The following is a 13,796-nucleotide window of genomic DNA, read 5'->3' on the forward strand; positions in this document are numbered from 1 at the left end:
CTACAAGTAGTCAATGATTTTAAGCTAAATGGAAATAACATTACTCCCTTGCTGAATAGAACACCTTGCTGGTTCCAATTATAGCTAGGGGTACAAGTCACATATTCACTACCCACTAGCCAATTTACCCTTGCTTGAATTCTACATGGATCAAAAGAAAACAAAAATCTAATATATTTCTTGAATTGGGGTATGCTAGCAGTTTTCAGGATGACTTTGTGGAAAAGAATTTAGGATCTCAGCAACTTAATATACTAGTAAAATATCTATATTTTCTCCATAATTTAAAGTAGGTTTAAAAGTTACTCTAATGAACTTTTAGCACTTATGTTACCTATACTTTCATGGTTGACAAAAGTCACTATCTCTAGGATAATTAATACTACCTTGGGTGGTATTAAGAAAACGCTTTTTCGGCTGGGCATGTGGCTCATGCCTGTAATTCCAACACTTTGGAAGGCTGAGGCAGGTGGATCGCCTGAGCTCAGGAGTTTGAGACCACTCTGGGCAACATGGTGAAACTCTATCTCCACTAAAACACAAAAAATTAGCCAGGCATGGTGACGCACGCCTATAGTCCCAGCTACTTGGGAGACTGAGGCAAGAGAATCGCTTGAGCCTGGGAGGCGGAGGTTGCAGTGAGCCGAGATCGTGCCACTGCACTCCAGCCTGGGCAACAGAGCAAGACTCCATCTCAAAAAAAAAAAAAAAAAAAGAAAAAAGAAAAAAAAAGAAAAAGCTTTCTCTTGATTCTCTTCTTAAAAAACAAATAAAAAACCCTGAAAAACCTAGTTGTAATAAGATAACAACTTAGAATACTTACGTTTATATTTGATATTAAGTGGTTTTTAAAAACCACTATTTTCAATAAATAAGGCAGTAACAAATTTCAGTGTACCTTTAAAGAAAATAAATCCTAAAGAATTTAGAATCATGATTTTTTTTAATATGTAACAGAAAATAAAAACAAGTCCATTTTGCTTAAAACTGACTTTAAACAAAAACTTCTAATCACATTGAAGAATATTTATGTTAACAAATAAGCTCCATTTTACTTTACCTGAGACTGATCTTGAGAAGGTGGGGTGAGCTGAGATACATCTGTGGTGGGAACTGACAGAACATTATTTGGATAATCCAACAGATAAGAAACTACATTAGTATGGCCACCCTTTGCAGCCTCAATGAGCATTGTTGAACCATCCTGAAAAAGAATTGCCACGGTAATTAATTCTTTATAGTTTCTTAGCAGCTCATATAAAATCAAAACTCATTTAAACAGTATTAAATATTAAGCACTAAGATCAAACATATTTTATAACTATACATGTATTTATTATATACATATATGTAAATAATACATGTATAGTTATAAAACACACATATAATACATGTATATATATAAAAATATATATATTATATATACATGTATATATAATATATGTATAGTTATAAAACACACACACATACATATATATACACATATATGTGTGTGTGTGTGTTTTTAATAGACATGGGGTCTCCTTATGTTGCCCAGACTAGTCTCAAACTCCTGGGCTCAAGTGATCCACCCGCCACAGTCTTCCAAAGTGCTGGGACTATAGGCATAAGCCATCACATACGGCCTGTTTACTTATTTTAAAGTAGACTACCTTGAGTCGATGAGTAGGGTCAGCCCCATGAGCCAAGAGTAGCTCAACAACTGCCAAGTGGCCTCCTGCACATGCCAGTGACACTACTGTATGATCATTATTGGCTGTAGCCCTGTTAACATTGGCACCTTTGAAGAAAAATAAATAGCAATCTTAGCAAAGGTTGAAATCAAGCGAGTTCACAGTTAATATCATTTAAAATTTTTTTGTGAAGTATAATGTAGATACAAAAAAGTATACAAATTATAAGTATATAGTTTGAATTTTTTTCACAAAATGAATACACGCCTGTGTAACCAGCACCCAGAGCAAGAAACAGAACATTATCCACATACCAAAAGCCCCACCTTGTGTTCCCTTTCAGTCACTACCCAGCCTCCCAACGGTAACCACTACCCTGACTTCCAAACTGGATTTAGTTTTTGAACTTTATATGAACGGAATCATACAATGTACTCTTTTGCGTCTGGCTTCTTTCACTCAATATTATATTTGTGAGATTCATCCACAATGTTGCATGAAGCTGTAGTTCGTTCATTCAATATCACTTTTAAAATGGAAAATCTAGAAGACTAAGATTAATAAATATATACAGGTTAATGTAAGCATCAAATAACACCACTGTATATAACTCAAAATGTTTCAAAGACATTTTTGATCTACTAGAAAGTGGCAATATAGCCAGGTCTCAAAGTAGAGAAAACAGATTTTTTTAAGCAATGTTTAAGAGATATATAATTCTTCATATTGTGTATTTTAAGAGTCGGGGGACCTGGATATGGAGAGAAGACAGAATATATCCAGATATGTTATTTGAAAGGCAGGTTGTTCAATAGCTGTGTATAACATGACCTGAAAAATGTCTAAATGAAAAGTCTTTTCTTAGCTTCTTTTTTGATAAGTTATTTTTGACCCCTGGAAAAAATAACTTTAGTTCAGTTACCTTTAACAATTCCAAAAGATCTCAACTAGAAAGTTAAGACTATAGAAATATTCATTCTTCCTTCTTAATTCTACCTATCTTATTTAAGAGAAAAATAAGTCGGTGGGTAAAACTACTCCTAACAGTTTGTCTAATTTTCAGAAAATATTCAGCTGAATCTAATCCTAACTTGCATAGAAGTACCTTTTGGGAAAGGTAAAATACAGCAATAAACATCCTGAGATTAGCAACATGAAATTATTTTAGATGACAGGATTATTTTAGCTGAAACGATATAATCAATGTGTTCCTATTCCTGACAAGCCTGATTATATTCTTAGCAGGTTGTTGTTGGGTATGATTAGGTATCCTCTTTAGTAAAGAAGCATAAGAGAACTCCAGAGGTTATCTGTCTATTTATTTCTGTGTGGTTGAGGTAAGCAGCTTTTACAGACTTTATTACGTAAAGATACGCGTTACTTGGCAGCAAAAATGCAATATGAAGAAAATAAACCTAGTTTTATCCAATTCAGAAGAAAACAAGTACATTTAAAATGATAAAATCTGGCCAGGTGCGGTGGCTCATGCCTACAATCCCAGCACTTTGGGAGGCCGAGGCTGGCGGATCACCTGAGGTCAGGAGTTTGAGACCACCCTGGCCAACCATGGTAAAACGCTGTCTCTACTAAAAATACAAAATTACATGCATGCCTGTAATCCCAGCTAGTCGGGAGGCTGAGGCAAGAGAATCACTTGAACCCGGGAGGTGGAGGTTGCAGTGAGCTATGTTTGCGCCATTGCACTCCAGCCTGGGCAAAAACAGTGAAACTCCTTCTCAAAAAAAATAAAACAAAATGATAAAATCTTACCCTGCATTTTTAATGTTACTACATGTCAGAAATCTATTAAAATATAAATATAATTTTTATCTTAACAACATAACACCACCTGAGTGAATCTTCCCTGTATTTTTATCATCCTATCCTAGGATGTTTCATTAGATGCCACAGTATTTCTGACTCTATACAAAGAGTTAGGCTGAACCAAATCAAACTGCTGACGTTACCATTTTTGATTCATAACATGACAATTATATACGGTTGAACCTAACATTGGTTCCACAGCATTTTATTTTTCTGCAGTAAACAGTCTTAAGCTAATTCTTCATCCATCAGTTGTATTTTTTGCCTAAATATAATTCTAATAATAGAATTTCTAAAGAAATATAAAAATTATAATAAATAAGACCCTTACAAACTCAGTTAGTTCAACTGAACCACAAACAAGTACCACAGTAGCAGACTTCCTCTCTGTCCCCCACCCACATCTCCAGCAGAACAGACTTATCATTAGCTGTTGAATATCCACCTAATCATAGTGGGACATTTTACATTTGGCTTTTCTAAGTTGGGAGCAACCACATGTTGTTTGGTTAATGAAAACTTAAAATTCAAAACTAATAAAGAAAATTCCCGGTAAATAACTCACAAACTCTATGCTTACTAAATAAAATACAACAAAAGGCAAGAATACAATACTTTACTGTAGGTAAAGTAGCCATAACATAAATTGCAACAGTTTAGGATTTTTTTTTCCCATAAACTGTAGCCTCTTGGAAATGATCACTTGCCCTTTCTTTACCTTTGCTAATAAGAAACTGCACAGTGCACAAATGACCAGCTCTTGCAGCTTTCATCAAAGGTGTTCTTCCACCTTCAGATTCATGTTCCTGTTAAAGAAATGGAAAAAATAATCCATCAATGCCAACGGTCTAACCATCTATTTTAAAAACAGTACTGATGAAATGAGAAACAATGAGGATTTAATATACTTACTCAATGTAGATACTTATACCACCTACTTCAATTCCCCCAATATACCGGATTTTTCAGTCCACACTAGATAATGTAACTTTCTAAGGGCAAGTTCAGTTTTGCATACCAAGTAATAACCACTAAAGATAATATTAATGTTTTATTTGGTTCCCAAAGAGAAATCACTGCATTTTTCTAATTCTAAGTTTTAAAAAATGTTTCCTAACTATTTATCTGGACTGTGAAAAACGAACCTCAGTCCTGTGAAACGATTAGAAGAATCTTGATCTTATAGCAAAGCCAATAAAAGCTCTATCAAAGGATGCAAATGATTCCCTGAAGAAAAACACTATGGTATTTTAGGAGTAACGGAAAAATGAAGAAGAAAAATATACCAATGGGTAGATTTTTTAAGTAGATATTAAATACTTGAATAGTCAAAGGCAAAAGATACAACTCCTAATAGCAGAAAGATTGTTCTTTCTAGGAAGTTCGCCAGCAAGAGGAATGAATGATAAACAGTTTTTAACTATGCATGCCTCACATCAAATGCCACTAAAAGGAGCTTGCTTATATGGTAATACTGTCTGTTGGGAGAATTATGAACTCATTAAATTCATGTAAGTATTAAAATGTAGCGTATATACTGCTTCTTTGAAAAGTTCTCTTACCTATCCCCTCTTTCACTATGTATGCAAACATGATTTTCTGTTGTTCTGGTTCTCTTTTGTTACTATGAAAAAACTGATAAAGAATGGTGATTAAAGCTTTATTTCAGCTATATTCTTCTAATTAACTCTGAAAATCCTATAATTACCACATGATCAATTTAAAATATGTGCTCTCCCAACAGAATACAATTTAGTCTATTTACATTTTAACTATCCTGATCTACAACTCAGACAAAATAACAATAAGAAATGAGTAGACTGTCAACCCAATGGAGACCTCACAGAAAATGATAGGAATTCCTCCCTTAAATAGGTTTAAAAAAAATCTTGATAGTGTAGTATCACTCAACCTACTAAAAAAATTACTTTATGTTTTGGCTTTTTAATTGTTATACATGTTAATTAAATAAGAATCTTTTAATTCTAGTTTATGGAAAAATGAATAACTACAGATAATGCCAAAATAATTTGGCTTTAGAATAGATCTTGAGGCCGGGCGCGGTGGCTCACGCCTGTAATCCCAGCACTTTGGGAGGCCGAGGCGGGCGGATCACAAGGTCAGGAGATCGAGACCACGGTGAAATCCCGTCTCTACTAAAAATACAAAAAAAATTAGCCGGGCGCGGTGGTGGGCGCCTGTAGTCCCAGCTACTCAGGAGGCTGAGGCAGGAGAATGGCGTAAACCCAGGAGGCAGAGCTTGCAGTGAGCCTAGATCGCGCCACTGCACTCTAGCCTGGGCGACAGAGCGAGACTCCGTCTCAAAAAAAAAAAAAAAAAAAAAAAAAAAAAAAAAGAATAGATCTTGAACTCACATTCAAACTTAGGTAAATCTAACATTCTGGCAATTTACTTCAAATAAAACTGAATACATATCACAAAGACCTTACTCGGAAAGGCCTAGAAAGTTGTTTGTCCAGGTTTTCTATCCAACTTATTTCTGAAATATCATTACAATCAACCACATCCTGGAAATAAATTGCCCATTTAGCAACTTATTTTTTCCCTTCCTGCCTCACAACTTTTTCGCACATACTGGTCTTTCTCTTTAATGCTTTCCCTCCACTAACTCATTTTCATCCTTTACATCTTAAGTAAAGCGTTATTTCCTCAAGGAAGACTTCCCTGAACTTCCTGACTAAATCACTCTTCCTATTATGGACATACATCTCTATGAACCTCTCCTTCATAAATTACAATCATATTTTAGTCTGTGTAAGTATTTTATTTAGCTAACCTGTCTCCTCCACTAAACGGTAAGCTCCATGAGAGCAATGACCTTGTCTTTTTTTGCTAGCCACTGTACACATAATGCTTAAACGATTGAGTGATTAAAAATCGTTTAATCATGCAGGAAACTAAGCATAACTGAACTCTCAAATCTTCCCTCTCATAGCATTGAGGTTTGAAGTTTTTATTGTTTTCTACTAGGTAAATAAGAGAAAGGAAAGTCAACTAAACAAGAAATTAAGAGTAGTAGTTAAACCTGAGAGTAAGACACTGATTATCTGCAACTGATATGTTATTACTAGAACATAGTCGGGTAATATTAATGTCTCTTATCCTTTCTTTATCCTTTTCTCTTTCTTATTTCTCAAGCCTGGCGGTGATCAACATAATTAGGTCCCGTGAGTAATGGCAAAGACAAATGATTTCAAAGCTTTCAGCCCTGATTTAGAGTAAACTTTAAAAAATAACTGTTTGGCCGGGCGCGGTGGCTCAAGCCGGTAATCCCAGCACTTTGGGAGGCCGAGACGGGCAGATCACGAGGTCACGAGATTGAGACCATCCTGGCTAACACGGTGAAACCCTGTCTCTATTAAAAAATACAAAAAACTAGCCAGGCGAGGTGGCGGGCGCCTGTAGTCCCAGCTACTTGGGAGGCTGAGGCAGGAGAATGGCGTAAAGCTGGGAGGCGGAGCTTGCAGTGAGCCAAGATCGAGCCACTGCACTCTAACCTGGGTGACAGAGCGAGACTCCTTCTCAAAAATAAATACATAAATACATAAATAAAAAATAACTGTTAATTTTGTATATTTAAAATATTACCATAGTTGTTAAAAGACATGAAATCAGAAAGTAGTCCCAATATCCTCACACCAAGTCAAGTTTCAAAATTCAACATATTAATATAATTCCTGAAATAAAAGGGGTGAAAAGCTACCTATTTTATTTTCCTCTCTATAAATATACATTCATTCTTTTAGTTTTGAATAACATAATCACATTTGAAAAAAGTTGATAAAACAATGCCACTACTCTATATTTACAACACTTTGTGTCTTAAAATGAATAATGTATATCCCACAACACACAATATTTGCCCCAAAATATCTGACTACTAAATCCTTCTTTTAAAATGGGAATCAGGTTACTCTGGGCACACTCCCTATGGGTTAGCCCTGCTCTGCAAGAAGCAGAAAAAAGAAAAAAATAATAATATATCTATATATGTATATATGGAATATCCCCATTATATATATGTATATGTATAGGAATACATTGATTCCCGTTATATACATACATTATACATACATATTCCCATTGGTCCCCATTATACACATACATATATATAATATATATTCCCATTGATTCCCATTATATACATACACATATGCACATACATACAAGTATATATACATATATACATATGTATGTATATAAGGGGAATATACATGTATAATAGGAATGCAGATATATAATGGGAACACATATATGTATATAATGGGAATCAATAATGGGAATATATATGTACAATGTATGTATATACATATATGTGTGTATATCATGGGAAACAATGTATACATGTATATAATGGGAATCAAATTTGTATACATCGTACTATTTATGAACATTGGATTTAGTCATTCATATAGCCACTATTTGTTCAATACTAATAAAATTTCAGGATACAAATTGTTTCTGATTTTTTTCCCTTTATAAACACAGAAAATTATTCTCCAAGGCTACAAACTTAAATATCGTGCAATTTAACGTTTCTTTTTCTGTTCTTGAGAACAGCTAGAATAATATAGAAAGTATCTATTTCAGCTGGGCACGGTGGCTCATGCCTGTAATCCCAGCACTTTGGGAGGCCGAGGCAGGCGGATCACGAGGTCAGGAGATCAAGACCATCCTGGCTAACATGGTGAAACCCCATCTCTATTAAAAATACAAAACAAAAACAAAAACAAAATTAGTCGGGTGTGGTGGCAGGTGCCTCTAGTCCCAACTAATCGGGAGGCTGAGGCGGGAGAATGGCGTGAACCCAGGAGGCAGAGCTTTCAGTGAGCCAAGATCTCACCACTGCACTCTGGCCTGGGCGACAGAGGGAGACTCCCTCAAAAAGAAAGAAAACAAAGGGGGAGGGGGGGAGGGGGAGGGGGGAGGGGGAGGGGGGGAGGGGGAGGGGGAGGGGGAGGGGAGGGGGGGGGAGGGGGAGGGGGAGGGGAAGAAGGAGAGGAGAGGGAGAGGTGTCCAGCCTGGCATGGTGGCTCATGCCTTTAATCCCAGCACTTTAGGAGGCTGAGGCAGGTGGATCACCTGAGGTCGGGAGTTCGAGACCAGCCTGACCAACGTGGAGAAACCCCATCTCTACTAAAAATACAAAATTAGCGGGGCAAGGTGGTGCATGCCTGTAATCCCAGCTACTCGGGAGGCTGAGGCAGGAGAATCGTTTGAACCTCGGAGGTGAATGTTGCGGTAAGCAAAAATTGCGCCATTACACTCCAGCCTGGGCAACAAGAGTGGAACTCTGTCTCAAAAACAAAACAAACAAACAAAAAACAAAAACCCTGAACATTTGGTAAAATTCACCCATAAATCCATTTGAACCTCTTACCTTCTATAGATGAGTAATTTTAAACTACTGATTCAATTTGTAATACATGGTTTCCTATTCTAGAGTCAATTTTGATAATTTATATATTTCTAGCAAAAATTAGTATTCATTTCATCTGAGCATTCACATTTATTGACTGAATTTTAAAGATCTCATAATTATAATTCACTTTTAAGTTTGTTATCTGTGCCTTTTCCCCTAAAAAAATTAAATAAATATAAATAAATAAATAAATAAATAAATAAATAAATAAAAAGCCTGGCTTGTTTTATCTGTTTTGGTAATCTTTTTTTAAAAACCAGCTTTTAATTTCACTCTTCATCCCTATATTTTCTTTTGTATCTCTTTCTAAAATTATTTTCTATTATGTTAACTTTTGCTTTTATATTTTTTTCCCTAGATTTGGGCAACACCTCATTCTATACCATAGAATATCATGTACCATAGAATACCATATATGATAGAATGAGGTGTTCTCCTGCTTTTATTATTTTCTTCTTCCTTTGTGCTGTTGTTTTAAAATTTATTTTCATCTTTAATATACTGATATACAGAACTACAATTTTCCTTCTAAGGACAACTTCAGGTATGTTCTCCCTTCTCAAGTTTTGGTGTGCACTGGTAACTCAGTTTCTACCGTGTAATTTTTACTGGTATTGCCTCTTAACCCCATGAATTTTGTAAAAGTATTTTCCTGGCTGGGCATGGTGGCTCACGCCTGTAATCTCAGCACTTTGGGAGGCCGAGGTGGGTGGATCACAAGGTCAGGAGTTCAAGACCAGCCTGGCCAACGTGGTGAAACCCCATCTCTACTAAAAATACAAAAATTACCCAGGCGTGGTGACAGGCACCTGTAGTCCCAGCTACTTGGGAGGCTGAGGCAGAATTGCTTGAACCCGGCGGGTGGAGGTTGCAGTGAGCTAAGATCACGCCACTGCACTCCAGCCTGGGTGACAGAGCGAGACTCTGTCTCCAAAAAAAAAAAAAAAAAAAAAAGTATTTTCCTTCAATTTCTAAATGTATGGAATTAAATAAGACTTTATTGTTGATGTGTAATTTCCAGGCAAGAGGGATCAGGGAATATAGTCCACATGATGAAGATTCAGGAGTTTCTTCGGACTTCTCTGTGGCCTAAAACATGGACAATTTCTAGAAATATTCCATGTATTACAAGAGAATACAAAGTATATTTACTGGAAACAGAATGCTAGCTTTCTGTAAGATAAAAAATTATTTGATTTTTAACAATCATTTTATCTGTTTGATTCATCAGTTTCATTGAGAAGTGTGTGAAAAAAAATCCTACCACTACAAATGCAGATCTGACCATTTCTCTTGCAATTTTGCAGTTTTATATTTTATTTGGATGGTAGATTGTTAGTTACTGATTGGTGATTATTTTCTCATTTGGAGGAGTATTCATTTCTAAAAATGCTTTTGGCTTAAAATTCCATTTTGTCTGATATTAATATTGCTTTACATAATTTTTTCCCATCACTGTCAAGCTTTCCTCATTACTTTGCTTTAAGGTTTGTCTCCTGCAAACAGCATTTGCTACATTTTGATTCTGACTCTAATTCAGAAGTCTCTGCCCTTTAACAGTCGAGTTTAATAGCTTTATATTTGTTCTGATTACTATTCTATTTTTATTTTAAAAAAAGCTTCATTCAGTACGTTCTCCTCCTGAACAACAACAAAAGACTCTATCGTGGCTTTTAAACTCTCTAACACATCCTTCTGAATTTCCTGCTATTGTTTTCTAGAATTTTAGTACTACTTTGGTTTTAAACATTAAAATTTAGGTTTTTAAACTCAAACATTTGTATTTATAATATGTTTTATCAATTTCTTTGCTTACCATAGTTTCTTGTATTCCACGCCTTCCTCCAAGACTCACTTGTTTCTTCTCATTGATGTATGTATCTTTAGTAGTTCTTTTGACAAGGGTCTAATGATGGTAAACTCGTTTATTCTTTGTAGATTTGAAAATATGTTTATTTTCCTTCTCTAGAATGGCACGTAAGTACAGAATTCTGTATTGTATTATTTTATCTTGGCATTTTGAGGATATTACTTCCCATCATCTTCTGTAATTTATTATTGCTGATGAGAATGTCAAAACTTTGATGGTTGTTCTTTTGTAGGTAATGTGTTTTTTTCCTCTGATAGCTTTTAAGACATTTTTCATTATCCTTAAAGTTCCACAGTTTCACTGTTCTGTTTAGTGATGGATATGATTTTTCAGTCAAAGATTCATGTCTAGCTACAATGCTAGAAAATTCTCCACCACTCTCTTCAAACATTTCCTCTCCCCTCCATTTCTATCCTCTCCTTCAGGAACTTCCAGTAGATACATGGTGGAGCTTCTAATCTATTCTCTTGCTCTCAATTTCTTTTTCATATTTTCTATCTTTATTATATTTTATTATATATTTTATTGTATTATTTGTTTTATCCTTCATTTATTCACTAATGTATTCAACTGTGTCTAATATGCTGTCTTACCCTATATATTGAGGTTACCCTCCAAAACTTTTACTTTGTTTTATTTTATATACAGCTGTTCTTAATACGTAATTATTAGCTTTTGCTTTCTTACCTCACATTGTTTTATGGTTACTGGTCATAGTTTAAAATAAACATGTTTAAAATTCTCAAGATTAAAGTTTATTTCAATTTCCTTGAGTGTATTATAATTTGCTTTTTGTTTGTTTACATTTTGACTATCTTTCTTGATAAAGATTTGCTCTCCAGCTTTATAATTTTTTTATTTGAGGAAAGTCATTTTGATGGGAGGTGTTTTGTTTTAGTTTCTTTTCCATCCACAGATGTACTCCTTCTTATCAGATGTTTTGGAAGTTGCCTCAGTCTGGCTCTTGGAGTTCGTTTCAGAAGTAGATATTTTGCTGGACACCTAAGGTTCTCGTCTCATAGAGGTATTTCACTTCTGTTCCCTAAATCAAGAATGTTGTCCTCCAAGTTTTTAGTCACACGGTTGTCTCTGCTTCTTCCCTCTCCTAATGACAATTTGCTAATTTCTTCCCCCTGGCCTTTTTTTTGTAGTTTTTTTGCGTTTTTTTTTTTACATATAACCTGGATGTGACAATTTGCTAATTTCTAACCATAACCCTAGATAGTTGCTCCAAGTTTTTTTTAATCCATTTTGGTTCACAGGTAGGGCAATAAGATCCCAGTTCCTTGCTTTATTCAAGTAGACTAGATCTACTGATGTACTACATGTGAAATGCATTCACTCCCTATTCCTCTGTACATGCTGAAATCTCAGCCCCTATTGTGTATTTTTTTAGCCCTTAATTCTCCTTGGGAACTATAGCTTAAACTGTGGATCCATGCTTCATTTCTAGTCCATGGAGATCTTTAAACTTGTTGTTTTGGGGCACAACTACATATTTTTAGATTCATTTTTCTATATACTAATAATGACTACCTTCTTGACTGTAAGTCATTTGTACTTATATTTAAACAAGCTGGAGAGAGCTGAAAAGAACTCATTCAATACACAGTAACATAGAAAGAGAGAACTTGGCTTTAAAAGAAATGTATTAGGAGTTTTGTGTATTCCATAGGTAGTTTTAGATTTTTAAGAAATTGACAAAAGTTTCCTAGTTTTAAGTAGTAAAGTTAAAAATATGTATATATGGCCGGGTTCGGTGGCTCACGCCCGTAATCCCAGCACTGTGGTGGGCCGAGGCAGGCGGATCACAAGGTCAGGAGATGGAGAACATCCTGGCTAAAATGGTGAAACCCCGTCTCTACTAAAAATACAAAAAATTAGCCGGGCGTGGTGGCGGGTGCCTGTAGTCCCAGCTACTCAGGAGGCTGAGGCAGGAGAATGGTGTGAACCCGGGAGGCAGAGCTTGCAGTGAGCTGAGATTGTGCCACTGCACTCCAGCCTGGGCGACAGTGAGAGACTCCGTCTCAAAAAAAAAAAAAAATGTTTATCTGCTATTCCTTAATAAAAAAGTTAAAAAGTGGAAGGTAAGGTCACATTTAAAGTTTATTAAGGTAAGGTCATTACTAACAGTTGAAATGCATTGATAAGTGGATTACTAGAGCTCATAAGCTCCCTAAAAATATATCCATAAAAAATACACTACAAGTCTGGGCAAGATAGCAAGACTTTGTCTCTGAAAAAAATTTAAAAATTAGCCAGGCATTGTGGTGCATACCTGGAGTCCTAGCTACTCAGGAGGCTGAGGCAGGGGGATGCCATGAGCCCAGGAGTTCAGAGCTGCAGTGAGCTATAATCACACTATTGTACTCTATATTGAGCGACAAAGTAAGACCATCTCCACAAAAAAAAAAAAATTGGTTCTGATGAATGAGCACTATAAGAAAAAATGTGGAATTTTTTTTCTATTTGGCTTTAGATAACAAAATTTTATTTTAAATTAAGTTTATTTTATTTAAAATAAGTTAATTTCCCTTAAAAAAAAAATCACAGCTACAGGGCACCCAAGACATATTTAAGGATTGTAACTATACCACAGAGGCAATGTCTTTTGGAGTTGGAGGGAGGACATTCTCTAAGGAGAAAGACCAAAATCACAGAGAAAGGGAGGGAGACTGTTTGATACTGTATGTACTAGAGGATTCCAACATTCTTCCATGGGGAGTATGTTCTTTCAACCCACCACTGTATATTAATCATTACTAGTGATCTACTATTACTGATTGGATTCATATCCCTCAGGAGAACTGATATGGCAAAAAGAGGCACTGGTCCTAAGGCTTGTGTTTAGCACACATTTTCTAAAACTCACAAGTAACAGAGAGAAAAACCAAGTTTATTCAATTTGGATGGAAGAAAAATGATCGCTTATAAAGCAAAGATGGAAAAAGTAAAGAACTCAACAATGATGCAGAATAATCTGTAT

General features: G+C 35.5%; 2 protein-coding genes across 18 annotated transcripts in view; one reads left to right on the plus strand and one right to left on the minus strand.

Moving 5' to 3' along the window:
* Positions 1 to 13,796, plus strand: part of PFDN1 (prefoldin subunit 1) — a 381,910-nt gene that overhangs the window by 135,987 nt on the left and 232,127 nt on the right. The gene's annotated exons all lie outside the window — the stretch shown is intronic.
* Positions 1 to 13,796, minus strand: part of ANKHD1 (ankyrin repeat and KH domain containing 1) — a 142,822-nt gene that overhangs the window by 60,320 nt on the left and 68,706 nt on the right. For all 16 annotated transcript variants that reach the window (XM_050794974.1, XM_050794962.1, XM_050794961.1 and 13 more), the window contains 3 exons: positions 4,216 to 4,303; positions 1,653 to 1,780; positions 1,061 to 1,204 (listed from right to left, as the gene is read on the minus strand). In XM_050794974.1, the coding sequence (XP_050650931.1) occupies positions 1,061 to 1,204; positions 1,653 to 1,780; positions 4,216 to 4,303 (360 nt within the window). The remainder of the gene's footprint in view (positions 1 to 1,060; positions 1,205 to 1,652; positions 1,781 to 4,215; positions 4,304 to 13,796) is intronic.

This window comes from Macaca thibetana, chromosome 6, assembly GCF_024542745.1.
Source record: "Macaca thibetana thibetana isolate TM-01 chromosome 6, ASM2454274v1, whole genome shotgun sequence".
Lineage (NCBI taxonomy): Eukaryota > Metazoa > Chordata > Mammalia > Primates > Cercopithecidae > Macaca > Macaca thibetana.